The following is a 16960-nucleotide window of genomic DNA, read 5'->3' as shown; positions in this document are numbered from 1 at the left end:
ATGGTGTTCAGTTTATTACTGTTTCCAGCATGTTGACCCTCCAAAATAAAAGCTAAGGAATACGTTGTGAAAATCAATTAAAATCGTGTTGAACTGAGAATCGATTCTGAGTCGGGTGCCCAAAGAGTCACGCTCTTAATGGAGTTCATGTTTATTACTGTGGTGGTTTCCAGTATGTTGACCCTCCAAAATAAAAGCTAAATAATACATTGCAAGAATGGTTTAAAATCGAGAATTGTGTTGAATCGAGAATCGATTCTGAGTCGGGTGCCCAAAGAGTCACGCCCTTAATGGTGTTCACATTTATTACTGTTTCCAGCATGTTGACCCTCCAAAATAAAAGCTAAATAATACATTGCAAGAACGGTTTAAAATCGTGTAAAATTGAGAATCGATTCTGAGTCGGGTGCCCAAAGAGTCTCGCTCTTAATGGTGTTCACGTTTATTACTGTTTCCAGCATGTTGACCCTCCAAAATAAAAGCTAAATAATACATTGTGAGAATGGTTTAAAATCGTGTAGAATTGAGGATCGATTCTGAGTCGGGTGCCCAAAGAGTCACGCCCTTGATGGAGTTCATGTTTATTACTGTTTCCAGCATGTTGACCCTACAAAATAAAAGTTAAATAATACATTGTGAGAATGGTTTAAAATCGTGTAGAATTGAGAATCGATTCTGAGTCGGGTGCCCAGAGAGTCACGCTCTTAATGGAGTTCATGTTTATTACTGTGGCGGTTTCCAGCATGTTGACCCTCCAAAATAAAAGCTAAATAATACATTGCGAGAATGGTTTGAAATCGAGAATTGTGTTGAATGGAGAATCGATTCTGAGTCGGCAGCCCAAAGAGTCACGCCCTTAATGGTGTTCAGTTTATTACTGTTTCCAGCATGTTGACCCTCCAAAATAAAAGCTAAGGAATACGTTGTGAAAATCAATTAAAATCGTGTTGAACTGAGAATCGATTCTGAGTCGGGTGCCCAAAGAGTCACGCTCTTAATGGAGTTCATGTTTATTACTGTGGTGGTTTCCAGTATGTTCACCCTCCAAAATAAAAGCTAAATAATACATTGCAAGAATGGTTTAAAATCGAGAATTGTGTTGAATCGAGAATCGATTCTGAGTCGGGTGCCCAAAGAGTCACGCCCTTAATGGTGTTCACATTTATTACTGTTTCCAGCATGTTGACCCTCCAAAATAAAAGCTAAATAATACATTGCAAGAACGGTTTAAAATCGTGTAAAATTGAGAATCGATTCTGAGTCGGGTGCCCAAAGAGTCTCGCTCTTAATGGTGTTCACGTTTATTACTGTTTCCAGCATGTTGACCCTCCAAAATAAAAGCTAAATAATACATTGCAAGAACGGTTTAAAATCGTGTAAAATTGAGAATCGATTCTGAGTCGGGTGCCCAAAGAGTCACGCCCTTGATGGAGTTCATGTTTATTACTGTTTCCAGCATGTTGACCCTCCAAAATAAAAGTTAAATAATACATTGTGAGAATGGTTTAAAATCGTGTAGAATTGAGAATCGATTCTGAGTCGCGTGCCCAAAGAGTCTCGCTCTTAATGGAGTTCATGTTTATTACTGTGGCGGTTTCCAGCATGTTGACCCTCCAAAATAAAAGCTAAATAATACATTGTGAGAATGGTTTAAAATCGAGAATTGTGTTGAATGGAGACTCGATTCTGAGTCGGGTGCCCAAAGAGTCACACCCTTGATGGTGTTCATGTTTGTTACTGTTTCCAGCATGTTGACCCTCCAAAATAAAAGCTAAATAATACATTACAAGAATGGTTTAAAATCACAAATTGTGTTGAATCCAGAATCAGTTCTGAATCGGGTGCTGAAAGAGTCACGGCCCTTAATGGTGTTCATGTTTATTACTGTTTCCAGCATGTTGACCCTCCAAAATAAAAGCTAAATGCGAAAATCGTTTAAAATCGAGAATTGAAATAAAAACTAAATAATACATTGTGAGAATTGTTTAAAATCGAGACTCTTTGGGCACCCGACCATTCGATCCAATTCAGAATCAATTCTGAATTGGATCGAATGGTCGGGTGCCCAAAGAGTCACGCTCTTAATGGAGTTCATGTTTATTACTTTGGCGGTTTCCAGCATGTTGACCCTCCAAAATAAAAGCTAAATAATACATTGAAAGAATGGTTTAAAATCGAGAATTGTGTTGAATGGGGAATCGATTCTGAGTCGGGTGCCCAAAGAGTCACGCCCTTAATGGTGTTCACGTTTATTACTGTTTCCAGCATGTTGACCTTCCAAAATAAAAGCTAAATAATACATTGCGAGAATGGTTTAAAATCGAGAATTGTGTTGAATGGAGAATCGATTCTGAGTCGGCAGCCCAAAGAGTCACACCCTTAATGGTGTTCACGTTTATTACTGTTTCCAGCATGTTGACCCTCCAAAATAAAAGTTAAATAACACATTGTGAGAATGGTTTAAAATCGTGTAGAATTGAGAATCGATTCTGAGTCGGGTGCCCTTGCGATTTCCAGCATGTTGACCCTCCAAAATAAAAGCTAAATAATACATTGCGAGAATGGTTTAAAATCGAGAATTGTGTTGAATCGAGAATCGATTCTGAGTCGGCAGCCCAAAGAGTCTCGCCCTTAATGGTGTTCACGTTTATTACTGTTTCCAGCATGTTGACCCTCCAAAATAAAAGCTAAATAATACATTGCGAGAATGCTTTAAAATCGTGTAGAATTGAGGATCGATTCTGAGTCCGGTGCCCAAAGAGTCTCGCTCTTAATGGAGTTCATGTTTATTACTGTGGCGGTTTCCAGCATGTTGACCCTCCAAAATAAAAGCTAAATAATACATTGCGAGAATGCTTTAAAATCGTGTAGAATTGAGGATCGATTCTGAGTCCGGTGCCCAAAGAGTCTCGCTCTTAATGGAGTTCATGTTTATTACCAGCATGTTGACCCTCCAAAATAAAAGCTAAATAATACATTGCGAGAATGGTTTAAAATCGAGAATTGTGTTGAATCGAGAATCGATTCTGAGTGGGCAGCCCAAAGAGTCACGCCCTTAATGGTGTTCACGTTTATTACTGTTTCCAGCATGTTGACCCTCCAAAATAAAAGCTAAATAATACATTGCGAGAATGGTTTAAAATCGTGTAGAATTGACAATCGATTCTGAGTCGGGTGCCCAAAGAGTCTCGCTCTTAATGGCGACTGCCAGCAAGTGTTCATGTTTATTACTGTTTCCAGCATGTTGACCCTCCAAAATAAAAGCTAAATAATACATTGGGAGAATCAATTAAAATCGAGAATTGTGTTGAATTGGGAATCGATTGTAAATCGGGTGCCCGTGCCCAAAGAGTCACGCCCTTGATGGTGTTCATGTTTATTACTGTTTCCAGCATGTTGACCCTCCAAAATAAAAGCTAAAGAATATGTTGTGAAAATCAATTAAAATCGTGTTGAATGGAGAATCGATTCTGAGTCGGGTGCCCAAAGAGTCACGTCCTTAATGGTGTTCACGTTTATTACTGTTTCCAGCATGTTGACCCTTCAAAATAAAAGCTAAATAATACATTGCGAGAATCGTTTAAAATGGTGTTGAATCGAGAATTGATTCTAAATCGGGTGCCCAAAAAGTCACACCCTAAATGGGGACTGCCGGCAAGTGTTCATGTTTATAACTGTTTCCAGCATGTTGACCCTCCAAAATAAAAGCTAAAGAATACGTTGTGAAAATCAATTAAAATCGTGTAGAATTGAGAATCGATTCTGAGTCGGGTGCCCAAAGAGTCTCGCTCTTAATGGAGTTCATGTTTATTACTGTGGCAGTTTCCAGCATGTTGACCCTCCAAAATAAAAGCTAAATAATACATTGCGAGAATGGTTTAAAATCGAGAATTGTGTTGAATGGAGAATCGATTCTGAGTCGGCAGCCCAAAGAGTCACGCCCTTAATGGTGTTCAGTTTATTACTGTTTCCAGCATGTTGACCCTCCAAAATAAAAGCTAAATAATACATTGCAAGAACGGTTTAAAATCGTGTAGAATTGAGAATCGATTCTGAGTCGGGTGCCCAAAGAGTCTCGCTCTTAATGGAGTTCATGTTTATTACTGTGGCGGTTTCCAGCATGTTGACCCTCCAAAATAAAAGCTAAATAATACATTGCGAGAATGGTTTAAAATCGAGAATTGTGTTGAATGGAGACTCGATTCTGAGTCGGGTGCCCAAAGAGTCACACCCTTGATGGTGTTCATGTTTGTTACTGTTTCCAGCATGTTGACCCTCCAAAATAAAAGCTAAATAATACATTGCGAGAATGGTTTAAAATCGTGTAGAATTGACAATCGATTCTGAGTCGGGTGCCCAAAGAGTCACGCTCTTAATGGAGATCATGTTTATTACTGTGGCGGTTTCCAGCATGTTGACCCTCCAAAATAAAAGCTAAATAATACATTGCGAGAATGGTTTAAAATCGAGAATTGTGTTGAATCGAGAATCGATTCTGAGTCGGCAGCCCAAAGAGTCACGCCCTTAATGGTGTTCACGTTTATTACTGTTTCCAGCATGTTGACCCTCCAAAATAAAAGTTAAATAATACATTGTGAGAATGGTTTAAAATCGTGTAGAATTGAGAATCGATTCTGAGTCGGGTGCCCAAAGAGTCTCGCTCTTAATGGAGTTCATGTTTATTACTGTGGCGGTTTCCAGCATGTTGACCCTCCAAAATAAAAGCTAAATAATACATTGCGAGAATGCTTTAAAATCGTGTAGAATTGAGGATCGATTCCGAGTCGGGTGCCCAAAGAATCTCGCTCTTAATGGAGATCATGTTTATTACTGTGGCGGTTTCCAGCATGTTGACCCTCCAAAATAAAAGCTAAATAATACATTGCGAGAATGCTTTAAAATCGTGTAGAATTGAGGATCGATTCCGAGTCGGGTGCCCAAAGAATCTCGCTCTTAATGGAGTTCATGTTTATTACTGTGGCGGTTTCCAGCATGTTGACCCTCCAAAATAAAAGCTAAATAATACATTGCGAGAATGGTTTAAAATCGAGAATTGTGTTGAATCGAGAATCGATTCTGAGTCGGCAGCCCAAAGAGTCACGCCCTTAATGGTGTTCACGTTTATTACTGTTTCCAGCATGTTGACCCTCCAAAATAAAAGTTAAATAATACATTGTGAGAATGGTTTAAAATCGTGTAGAATTGAGAATCGATTCTGAGTCGGGTGCCCAAAGAGTCTCGCTCTTAATGGAGTTCATGTTTATTACTGTGGCGGTTTCCAGCATGTTGACCCTCCAAAATAAAAGCTAAATAATACATTGCGAGAATGCTTTAAAATCGTGTAGAATTGAGGATCGATTCCGAGTCGGGTGCCCAAAGAATCTCGCTCTTAATGGAGATCATGTTTATTACTGTGGCGGTTTCCAGCATGTTGACCCTCCAAAATAAAAGCTAAATAATACATTGCGAGAATGCTTTAAAATCGTGTAGAATTGAGGATCGATTCCGAGTCGGGTGCCCAAAGAGTCTCGCTCTTAATGGTGTTCACGTTTATTACTGTTTCCAGCATGTTGACCCTCCAAAATAAAAGCTAAATAATACATTGTGAGAATGGTTTAAAATCGTGTAGAATTGAGAATCGATTCTGAGCCGGGTGCCCAAAGAGTCTCGCTCTTAATGGAGTTCATGTTTATTACTGTGGCGGTTTCCAGCATGTTGACCCTCCAAAATAAAAGCTAAATAATACATTGCAAGAATGGTTTAAAATCGAGAATTGTGTTGAATGGAGAATCGATTCTGAGTCGGGTGCCCAAAGAGTCACGCCCTTAATGGTGTTCACATTTATTACTGTTTCCAGCATGTTGACCCTCCAAAATAAAAGCTAAATAATACATTGCGAGAATGCTTTAAAATCGTGTAGAATTGAGAATCGATTCTGAGTCGGGTGCCCAAAGAGTCTCGCTCTTAATGGAGTTCATGTTTATTACTGTGGCGGTTTCCAGCATGTTGACCCTCCAAAATAAAAGCTAAATAATACATTGCAAGAATGGTTTAAAATCGAGAATTGTGTTGAATGGAGAATCGATTCTGAGTCGGGTGCCCAAAGAGTCACGCCCTTAATGGTGTTCACATTTATTACTGTTTCCAGCATGTTGACCCTCCAAAATAAAAGCTAAATAATACATTGCGAGAATGGTTTAAAATCGTGTAGAATTGAGAATCGATTCTGAGTCGGGTTCCCAAAGAGTCTCGCTCTTAATGGAGTTCATGTTTATTACTGTGGCGGTTTCCAGCATGTTGACCCTCCAAAATAAAAGCTAAATAATACATTGCGAGAATGCTTTAAAATCGTGTAGAATTGAGGATTGATTCTGAGTCGGGTGCCCAAAGAGTCTCACTCTTAATGGTGTTCACGTTTATTACTGTTTCCAGCATGTTGACCCTCCAAAATAAAAGCTAAATAATACATTGCAAGAATGGTTTAAAATCGTGTAGAATTGAGGATCGATTCTGAGTCGGGTGCCCAAAGAGTCATGCCTTTAATGGAGTTCATGTTTATTACTGTTTCCAGCATGTTGACCCTCCAAAATAAAAGCTAAATAATACATTGCGAGAATGGTTTAAAATCGAGAATTGTGTTGAATGGAGAATCGATTCTGAGTCGGCAGCCCAAAGAGTCACGCCCTTAATGGTGTTCACATTTATTACTGTTTCCAGCATGTTGACCCTCCAAAATAAAAGCTAAATAATACATTGCAAGAACGGTTTAAAATCGTGTAGAATTGAGAATCGATTCTGAGTCGGGTGCCCAAAGAGTCTCGCTCTTAATGGAGTTCATGTTTATTACTGTGGCGGTTTCCAGCATGTTGACCCTCCAAAATAAAAGCTAAATAATACATTGCGAGAATGGTTTAAAATCGAGAATTGTGTTGAATGGAGACTCGATTCTGAGTCGGGTGCCCAAAGAGTCACACCCTTGATGGTGTTCATGTTTGTTACTGTTTCCAGCATGTTGACCCTCCAAAATAAAAGCTAAATAATACATTACAAGAATGGTTTAAAATCACAAATTGTGTTGAATCCAGAATCAGTTCTGAATCGGGTGCTGAAAGAGTCACGGCCCTTAATGGTGTTCATGTTTATTACTGTTTCCAGCATGTTGACCCTCCAAAATAAAAGCTAAATGCGAAAATCGTTTAAAATCGAGAATTGAAATAAAAACTAAATAATACATTGTGAGAATTGTTTAAAATCGAGACTCTTTGGGCACCCGACCATTCGATCCAATTCAGAATCAATTCTGAATTGGATCGAATGGTCGGGTGCCCAAAGAGTCACGCTCTTAATGGAGTTCATGTTTATTACTTTGGCGGTTTCCAGCATGTTGACCCTCCAAAATAAAAGCTAAATAATACATTGAAAGAATGGTTTAAAATCGAGAATTGTGTTGAATGGGGAATCGATTCTGAGTCGGGTGCCCAAAGAGTCACGCCCTTAATGGTGTTCACGTTTATTACTGTTTCCAGCATGTTGACCCTCCAAAATAAAAGCTAAATAATACATTGCGAGAATGGTTTAAAATCGAGAATTGTGTTGAATGGAGAATCGATTCTGAGTCGGCAGCCCAAAGAGTCACACCCTTAATGGTGTTCACGTTTATTACTGTTTCCAGCATGTTGACCCTCCAAAATAAAAGCTAAATAATACATTGCGAGAATGGTTTAAAATCGAGAATTGTGTTGAATCGAGAATCGAATCTGAGTCGGGTGCTCAAAGAGTCACGCCCTTAATGGTGTTCACGTTTATTACTGTTTCCAGCATGTTGACCCTCCAAAATAAAAGCTAAATAATACATTGCAAGAATGGTTTAAAATCGAGAATTGTGTTGAATCGAGAATCGAATCTGAGTCGGGTGCCCAAAGAGTCTCGCTCTTAATGGAGTTCATGTATATTACTGTTTCCAGCATGTTGACCCTCCAAAATAAAAGCTAAATAATACATTGCGAGAATGGTTTAAAATCGTGTAGAATTGAGAATCGATTCTGAGTCGGGTGCCCAAAGAGTCACGCCCTTGCGATTTCCAGCATGTTGACCCTCCAAAATAAAAGCTACTCCATGGTTGAACAAGTGCAAAACACACGTGTGCAGCATAAACGGCGCGCACGCCAAATATGCGCCGCCGGAAGTGTGGTAGGTGACGTCAGTGACGACCTTCAACGGCGGCCACGAGGCGGACTTTTACGCACACTCCTTCCGCCGGTTCCTCCTCTCCGTGCGCGCCCCCGGAGGAGCTCGCCGATCTCTCGCCGGAGCCGCGCGTAAAAAGCGGCACGCTCTCTGTGCCGCGTCTAGGCGGAGGAGATGTCGGACGCCAACAACGAGACCCTGGGCGTGTGGAGGGACCACAGCGTACCGTACAAGGTGGTGAGCACGGCGGTGCTGCTGCTGATCTGCCTGGCGGGCACGGTGGGCAACGCCATGGTGGTGCTGGTGGTGCTGACCACCAAGCACATGCGCACGCCCACCAACTGCTACCTGGTGAGCCTGGCCGCCGCCGACCTGATGGTGCTGACGGCGGCGGGCTTGCCCACGGCGGCGGACGGCGCCTTCGGCTCGTGGGTGTTCGGGCGTGCGGGCTGCCTGCTCATCACCTACCTGCAGTACCTGGGCATCAACGCGTCGTCCTGCTCCATCGCCGCCTTCACGGTGGAGCGCTACATCGCCATCTGCCACCCCATCAGGGCGCAGTTCCTGTGCACGCTGGCCCGCGCCAAGAGGATCATCGTGCTGGTGTGGAGCCTCACCTCCGTCTACTGCGTCATGTGGTTCTACCTGGCCGACCTGCAGCTGCTGGTCTACGACAACGTCACCGTGGCCACCTGCGGATACCGCGTGCCCCGGAAGCTCTACCTGCCCGTCTACTTCTTCGACTTCGGCGTCTTCTTCGCGGTGCCGCTGCTGCTCTCCGCCGTGCTGTACGGCCTCATCGGCCGCATCCTCTTCCTCAACCCGCTGCCCTCCGACGCCAAGGGAGGCCGCGGCGACCACCACGACGACGCCGGCAAGAAGAAGAAGAAGAAGAGCTGCGGCTGCAGGAACTCCAGCTCGACGGCGGCGTCCAGGAGACAGGTGCGTCCTGCGGCACAGCGGACACTACATTAGGGACAGCGCGCCTTAAGAAAAACTACCATTTGTTGTAAAAACTTTTTACAAAGTCAAAGTTAAGCGGGGGCCATTTTTACATCGTTTTATTTTGAAAAATACAAATAAAATAAGGTTGAAACACTACACTTTGTGTTATAGGTCAGTACTTAGTCACCAATATTACTGTAATATGACAATATTACTGTAATATGACAGGGGTGTCCAGAGTGCGGCCAAGGGGCCATTTGTGGACCAGAGCTCGGGTGTTGTTGGCCCGCAATGTGTTGTTGGGGGAAGAAATGACAAAAAAGATGAAATTGTTGTATTAATAACTAATAATAATAGTTTGGACCAATAAAAGGCTGGCACTGCAATATTACTGTAATATAACAATATTACTATAGTATGACATATTACTACAATATTACTGTAGTATGACAATATTACTGTAATATGACAATATTACTGTAATATGAACATATTACTATAGTATGACATATTACTACAATATTACTGTAGTATGACAATATTACTGTAATATGAACATATTACTATAGTATGACATATTACTACAATATTACTGTAGTATGACATAGTACTACAATATTACTGTAATATGACAATATTACTGTAGTATGACATTACTGTAGTATGACATTACTGTAATATGAACATATTACTGTAGTATGACAATATTACTGCAATATGACAATATTACTATAGTATGACATATTACTGTAATATGACAGTATTACAGTAGTATGACAATATTACTATAGTATGACAATATCACTACAATATTACTGTAATATGACAATATTACAGAAGTATGACAATATTACTGTAATATGACAATATTACTATAGTATGACAAAATTACTGTAATATGACATTACTGTAATATGACAATATTACTGTAGTATGACAATATTACTGTAGTATGACATATTACTACAATAGTACTGTAATATGACAATATTACTGTAGTATGACACATTACTACATTACTGTAATATGACAATATTACAGTAGTATGACAATATTACTTCAATATTACTGTAATATGACATTATTACTATAGTATGACATATTACTACAATATTACTGTAGTATGACAATATTACTGTAATATGACAATATTACTGTAGTATGACAATATTACTGTAATATGACAACATTACTGTAGTATTACTGTAATATGACAATATTACTATAGTATGACATATTACTACAATATTACTGTAATATGACAAAATTACTGTAGTATTACTGTAATATGACAATATTACTATAGTATGACATATTACTACAATATTACTGTAATATGACAATATTACTGTAATATGACAATACTACTATATTATGACATATTACTACAACATTACTGTAATATGACAATATTACTGTAGTATGACAATATTACTATAGTATGACATTACTACAATATTACTGTAATATGACAATATTACTATAGTATGACATATTACTACAATATTACTGTAATATGACAATATTACTATAGTATGACATATTACTACAATATTATTGTAATATGACAATATTACTGTAGTATGACACATTACTACAATATTACTGGAATATGAACATATCACTGTAGTATGACAATATTTCTGCAGTATGACATATTACTACAATATTACTGTAGTATGACAATATTACTGGGGTCAGTACTCAGGTGTAATACACTTTTCCACCACTTGTGGCAGTAATAACAACACCAAACAAACAGAAGGAGTCTGGATTTAAAGTTAAAGAGAAGTGTCTTAAGCACAAAAATGATGACTAAAGTAGTGAAGCTGTAGTTTCATATGCACTTCAATTGTATTCATTATTAATTTGGTTTATTTATCTTTTTTAGCACTGCGTAATTATATGCATTTTTTTAATCAGTGTCCCTTATTTAACTTTCATAACATTTAGTTTTACATTTTAAACTATTAGAAGTGTAGATGCTTCTTGACCATAAGGCCGCCAAAATACATCCGCTTCTCAGCTGGGGGCCGTACTCAGGTGTAATACACTTTTCCACCACTTGTGGAAGTCATGACAACATCAAACAGAGGGAAAGTGGAGCTCAAGTCGTAGAGAAGAAATGTCTTAAGCGCAAAAATTATGACTCGGTTCGATAGAATTATTGAATCCGATTCAAATGAAGAGGAATGCTACTTATGCAGTGTTAATGTTTCAGGGGCCCCCTGTTGTAAGTGACAAAGTGCACCATTTTAGTTATTACAGGGGTGTCCAAAGTGCAGTCAAGGGGCCATTTGTGGACGAAAGCTCGGGTGTTGTTGGCCCGCAATGTTGGCCAACACAATGTATGAAAACCAATACCTAGTTGTTGAAAAAAATGACAGTGAAAATGTAAGAAAAAAGAAGAAAAAGATGTATTGAAATAGGAACAACATGAAATTGTTATATTAAAAACTAATAATAATACAATTTGTAACTACACACTTAACTAACATTTTAAAAGTAGATTCATTCTACTGCATTTTATTTGAAATTCCCCACACATGAATATCCACTTTTTTAATGTCAGGGGTGTCCAAAGTGTGGCCAGGGTGCTATTAACGGACCAAATCTCGGGTGTTGTTGGCCCACAACATGTTGCGGGCCAACAACACCCAAAAAAAACCAACAGTTAAAATGTAGGAAGAAAATATCAAAATGAGCGGAAATGTTGATGCTAATACAGTTTTTCATAACACAAAGCTGGCACTAAGTATATAAAGTTTGTTTGTAGCATAAAAAAAAAAAATCCCACGCAAACATACACTTTTCAAATTTCGTATCAAATTTTTTAGTTTTTTTCTCATTACATGACGTTTTTTTTCTTACATTTTTACTGTCTTCATACATTTTTACTGTTTTTTTTCTCGACATGTTGCGGGCCAACAAACTCCAGGTGCGTGCCACAAGTGGCCCCCGAGCCACACTTTGGACACCCCTGTAATAGCCACTTAATAAGGGCTGTTTAAAAACTATTTTTCTTAACTAAAATTTTAAAAGTCGATTCATTCTACTACATTTTATTTTAAATTCCTCATACATGAATATCCACTTTTTTAATGTCAGGGGTGTCCAAAGTGTGGCCAGGGGGCTATTAACACACCAAATCTTGGGTGTTGTTGGCCCACATGTTGCGGGCCAACAACACCCAACACCTAAAAAAAACAACAGTTAAAATGTAGGAAGAAAATATCAAAATGAGCTGAAATGTTGATGCTAATACAGTTTTTCATAACACAAAGCTGGCACTAAGTATATAAAGTTTGTTTGTAGCATTACAAAAAAAAAATCCCACGCAAACATACACTTTTCAAATTTCGTATAATTTTTTTAAGTTTTTTTCTCATTACATGACGTTTTTTTTCTTACATTTTTACTGTCTTTTTTCATACATTTTTACGGCTTTTTTTTCTCGACATGTTGCAGGCCAACAGACTCCAGCTGCGTGCCACAAGTGGCCCCCGAGCCACACTTTGTACACCCCTGTAATAGACACTAAATAAGGACTTTTTTAAAACTATTTTTCCGAACTAAAATTTTTAAAGTAGATTCATTCTACTAAGTATTTGAAATTCCCCACACATGAATATCCACTTTTTTAATGTCAGGGGTGTCCAAAGTGTGGCCAGGGGGCTATTAGCGGACCAAATCTCGGGTGTTGTTGGCCCGCAACATGTTGTGGGACAAAACAACAACAGTTAAAATGGAGGACGAAAATATCAAAATGAGCTGAAATGTTGATGCTAATACAGTTTTTCATAACACAAAGCTGGCACCAAGTATATGTTTGCTTGTAGCAATTAAAAAAAAAAAATCCCACGTAAACATACACTTTTCAAATTTCGTATCAATTTTTTTTGTTTTTTTCTCATTACATGACGTCTTTTTTCTTACATTTTTACTGCTTTTTTTCGACATGTTGCGGGCCAACACACTCCAGCTGCGTCCCACAAGTGGCCCCCCAGCTGCACTTTGGACACACCTGTAATAGAAATAAAAGGTTTTTAAGAACCTTCTGCAGAAAAAGCGAGTCAAAGATCCTCTCCGTGACAGCACTTGGGACTCTGGAAGTGAATTGTGGTCCCAAATGATGAAGTATAGAGGACCTAAGGTGGAACCCTGAGGAACACCAGAACTAAAGAAGTGAAAAACAGGACTACTGACTGCATGTGGAGTTGTATCTGTTGTCTTGAATTTTCTCCCCGGTGGTGTCAGGTGACCAAGATGCTGGCGGTGGTGGTGTTGCTGTTCGCCGGCCTGTGGATGCCATACCGCACCCTGGTGGTGGTCAACTCCTTCCTGGAGCGCCCGTACCTGGACAGCTGGTTCCTGCTCTTCTGCCGCGTGTGCGTCTACCTCAACAGCGCCGTCAACCCGCTCATCTACAACGCCATGTCGCAGAAGTTCCGCGCCGCCTTCCTCAAGATCTGCCGCTGCGGCCGCCGGCGCTCGGACAAGCCCGCCGCCGCCGCCTACAGCGTGGCGCTGAGCTACAGCGTCGCCAAGGACACGTCGGCGGCGGAGAGCACGGAGCGCTTCGCCACCGAACTGGAGGAGCTCACCGTCACCGAGGGGCTGCTGTCGGACCAGCAGGTGCGGGAACAAGTACGAGGGACGGGTCTTCATGGAGTCCTTTGAGAGCCAAACACAGACTACTATACTTTGAGGCCAATCAGCGCCATGGCAACCAGAAGAGGAAGCAGACTCACGGATGAAAGACGTTTCCTGGACGACCACTTCAAAGTCTTAGGATCGCTTTTCTTGGATGAAAAGATTTATTAGAAATATTACTATAGTATGACAATATTACTACAATATTATAAATATTACTGTAGTATGACAATATTACTACAATATTCCTGTATATTACTGTACTATGACCATATTACTGTAGTATGACCATATAACTGTAATATGACCATATTACTGTAGTATGACAATATTACTGTAATATGACAATATTACTGTAATATGACCATATTACTGTAATATGACCATATTACTGTAGTATGACATTATTACTGCAGTGTTACATATTACTGTAGTATGACAATATTACTGTAGTATGTACAAATGTAACAATATTACTGTAGTATGAATGTATTTACTGTTTGTCCAAGTGCTGGGGTCTCATCTATACGCACAGAGTAGGGCGCAAAAGTTGTGTACTAGTATGTGATCCATAAAAACAAAGAAGTTGTGTACTCGTATGTTATCCATAAAAACAAACAAGTTGTGTACTAGTATGTGATCCATAAAAACAAACAAGTTGTGTACTAGTATGTGATCCATAAAAACAAACACAAGTTGTGTACTAGTATGTGATCCATAAAAACAAACAAGTTGTGTACTACTATGTGATCCATAAAAACAAACAAGTTGTGTAATAGTATGTGATCCATGAAAAACAAACACAAGTTGTGTACTAGTATGTGATCCATAAAAACAAACACAAGTTGTGTACTAGTAAGTGATCCATAAAAACAAACAAGTTGTGTACTAGTATGTGATCCATGAAAAACAAACACAAGTTGTGTACTAGTATGTGATCCATAAAAACAAACAAGTTGTGTACTAGTATGTGATCCATAAAAACAAACAAGTTGTGTACTAGTATGTGATCCATAAAAACAAACACACGTTTTGTACTAGTATGTGATCCATAAAAACAAACAAAAGTTGTGTACTAGTATGTGATCCATAAAAATAGACAAAAGTTGTGTACTAGTATGTGATCCATAAAAACAGACAAAAGCTGTGTACTAGTATGTGGTCCATAAAAACAAACAACAGTTGTGTACTAGTATGTGATCCATAAAAACAAACAAAAGTTGTGCACTAGTATGTGATCCATAAAAACAAACAACTGTTGTGTACTACTATGTGATCCATAAAAACAGACAAAAGTTGTGTACTAGTATGTGATCCATAAAAACAAACAAAAGTTGTGTACTAGTATGTGATCCATAAAAACAAACAAGTTGTGTACTAGTATGTGATCCATAAAAACAGACAAAAGTTGTGTACTAGTATGTAATCCATAAAAACAGACAAAAGTTGTGTACTAGTATGTGATCCATAAAAACAGACAAAAGTTGTGTACTAGTATGTGATCCATAAAAACAGACAAAAGTTGTGTACTAGTATGTGATCCATAAAAACAGACAAAAGTTGTGTACTAGTATGTGATCCATAAAAACAGACAAAAGTTGTGTACTAGTATGTGATCCATAAAAACAGACAAAAGTTGTGTACTAGTATGTGATCCATAAAAACAGACAAAAGTTGTGTACTAGTATGTGATCCATAAAAACAGACAAAAGTTGTGTACTAGTATGTGATCCATAAAAACAGACAAAAGTTGTGTACTAGTATGTGATCCATAAAAACAGACAAAAGTTGTGTACTAGTATGTGATCCATAAAAACAAACAAAAGTTGTGTACTAGTATGTGATCAACAAAAAAACAAGACTAATTTTGTGTGTAGTCTCAGGTTACGTTCACACTGCAGTATAATTCCTATTTTTTGTCCATATATGATATTTATCGGATTTTTTCATATTAATGTAAACAGCACAATTCCGATTTTTTTTTTCACCATATGTAACATGTATCGGATTTTTTCATGTCAATGTGAACAGTACAAATCCGATTTGTTTTGCCATATGTTACGTGTTGGATATTGTCCATGTCAATATAAACTGTAAATTCCGATTTATTTATTTTTTTACCATATATGACATGTATCGGATTTTTTCATGTTAATGTGAACAGTACAAATCCGATTGTTTGCACACATATGACATCTGATTTTTTTCATGTCAATGTAATCAGCACAATTCCGATTTTTTTGACCATATGTGACATGTATCGGATTTTTTCATGTCAATGTAAACAGTAAATATCCGATATTTTTGCCCACATATGACACATATCGGATTTTATCAAGTCAATATGAACAGTACAGTTACAATTTGTTTTCGCCATTTGTGACGTGTTGGATTTTTTCATGTCAATGTAAACAGTAAATTCCGATTTTTTTCGCCATATGTGACATGTATCGGATTTTTTCATGTCAATGTAAACAGAACAATTCCGATTTTTTTGGGGCCATATGTGACATGTATCAACTTTTTTCATATTAATGTAAACAGTAAATTCTGATATTTTTTTTTGCCATATGTGACATGTATCGGATTTTTCATGTTAATGTGAACAGTACAAATCCGATTTTTTGCCCACATATGACATATCTGATTTTTTCATGTCAATGTAATCAGCACAATTTCGATTTTTTTTGACCATATGTGACATGTATCGGATTTTTTAATGTCAATGTGAACAGAACAAATCCGATTATTTTGCCCAAATGTGACATGTATCAGATTTTTTAATATCAAAGTAAACAGCACAATTCCGATATTTTTGACCATATGTGACATGTATCGGATTTTTTCCATGTCAATGTAAACAGTAAATATCCAATATTTTTGCCCATATATGACATATCTGATTTTTTCATGTCAATGTAAACAATAAATTCCGAATTTTTTGGCCTATATGTGACATATATCGGATTTTTTCAAGTTGATATGAACAGAACAAATCTGATTATTTTGCCCAAATGTGACATGTATCAGATTTTTTCAAATCAGTGTAAACAGCACAATTTCGATATTTTTTGACCATATGTGACATGTATCGGATTTTTTCCATGTCAATGTAAACAGTAAATATCCGATATTTTTGCCCATATATGACATATCTGATTGTTTCATGTCAATG

The 16960-nt window shown here is 38.3% G+C and overlaps 1 protein-coding gene across 1 annotated transcript; it reads left to right on the top strand.

Annotated features, from left to right (window-relative positions):
• Positions 1–8361: 8361 nt before the first annotated feature.
• On the top strand, positions 8362–14028 carry trhrb (thyrotropin-releasing hormone receptor b). Its single transcript, XM_061931222.1, has 2 exons — positions 8362–9129; positions 13390–14028. The coding sequence occupies exons 1-2, from the start codon at positions 8362–8364 to the stop codon at positions 13810–13812; spliced, it is 1191 nt and encodes a 396-aa protein (XP_061787206.1). The 3' UTR covers positions 13813–14028.
• Positions 14029–16960: the final 2932 nt, after the last annotated feature.

The sequence above is a fragment of the Nerophis lumbriciformis genome, linkage group LG37 (assembly GCF_033978685.3).
Source record: "Nerophis lumbriciformis linkage group LG37, RoL_Nlum_v2.1, whole genome shotgun sequence".
Taxonomy (NCBI): domain Eukaryota; kingdom Metazoa; phylum Chordata; class Actinopteri; order Syngnathiformes; family Syngnathidae; genus Nerophis; species Nerophis lumbriciformis.
This window is presented reverse-complemented; position numbering and strand designations above follow the sequence as displayed.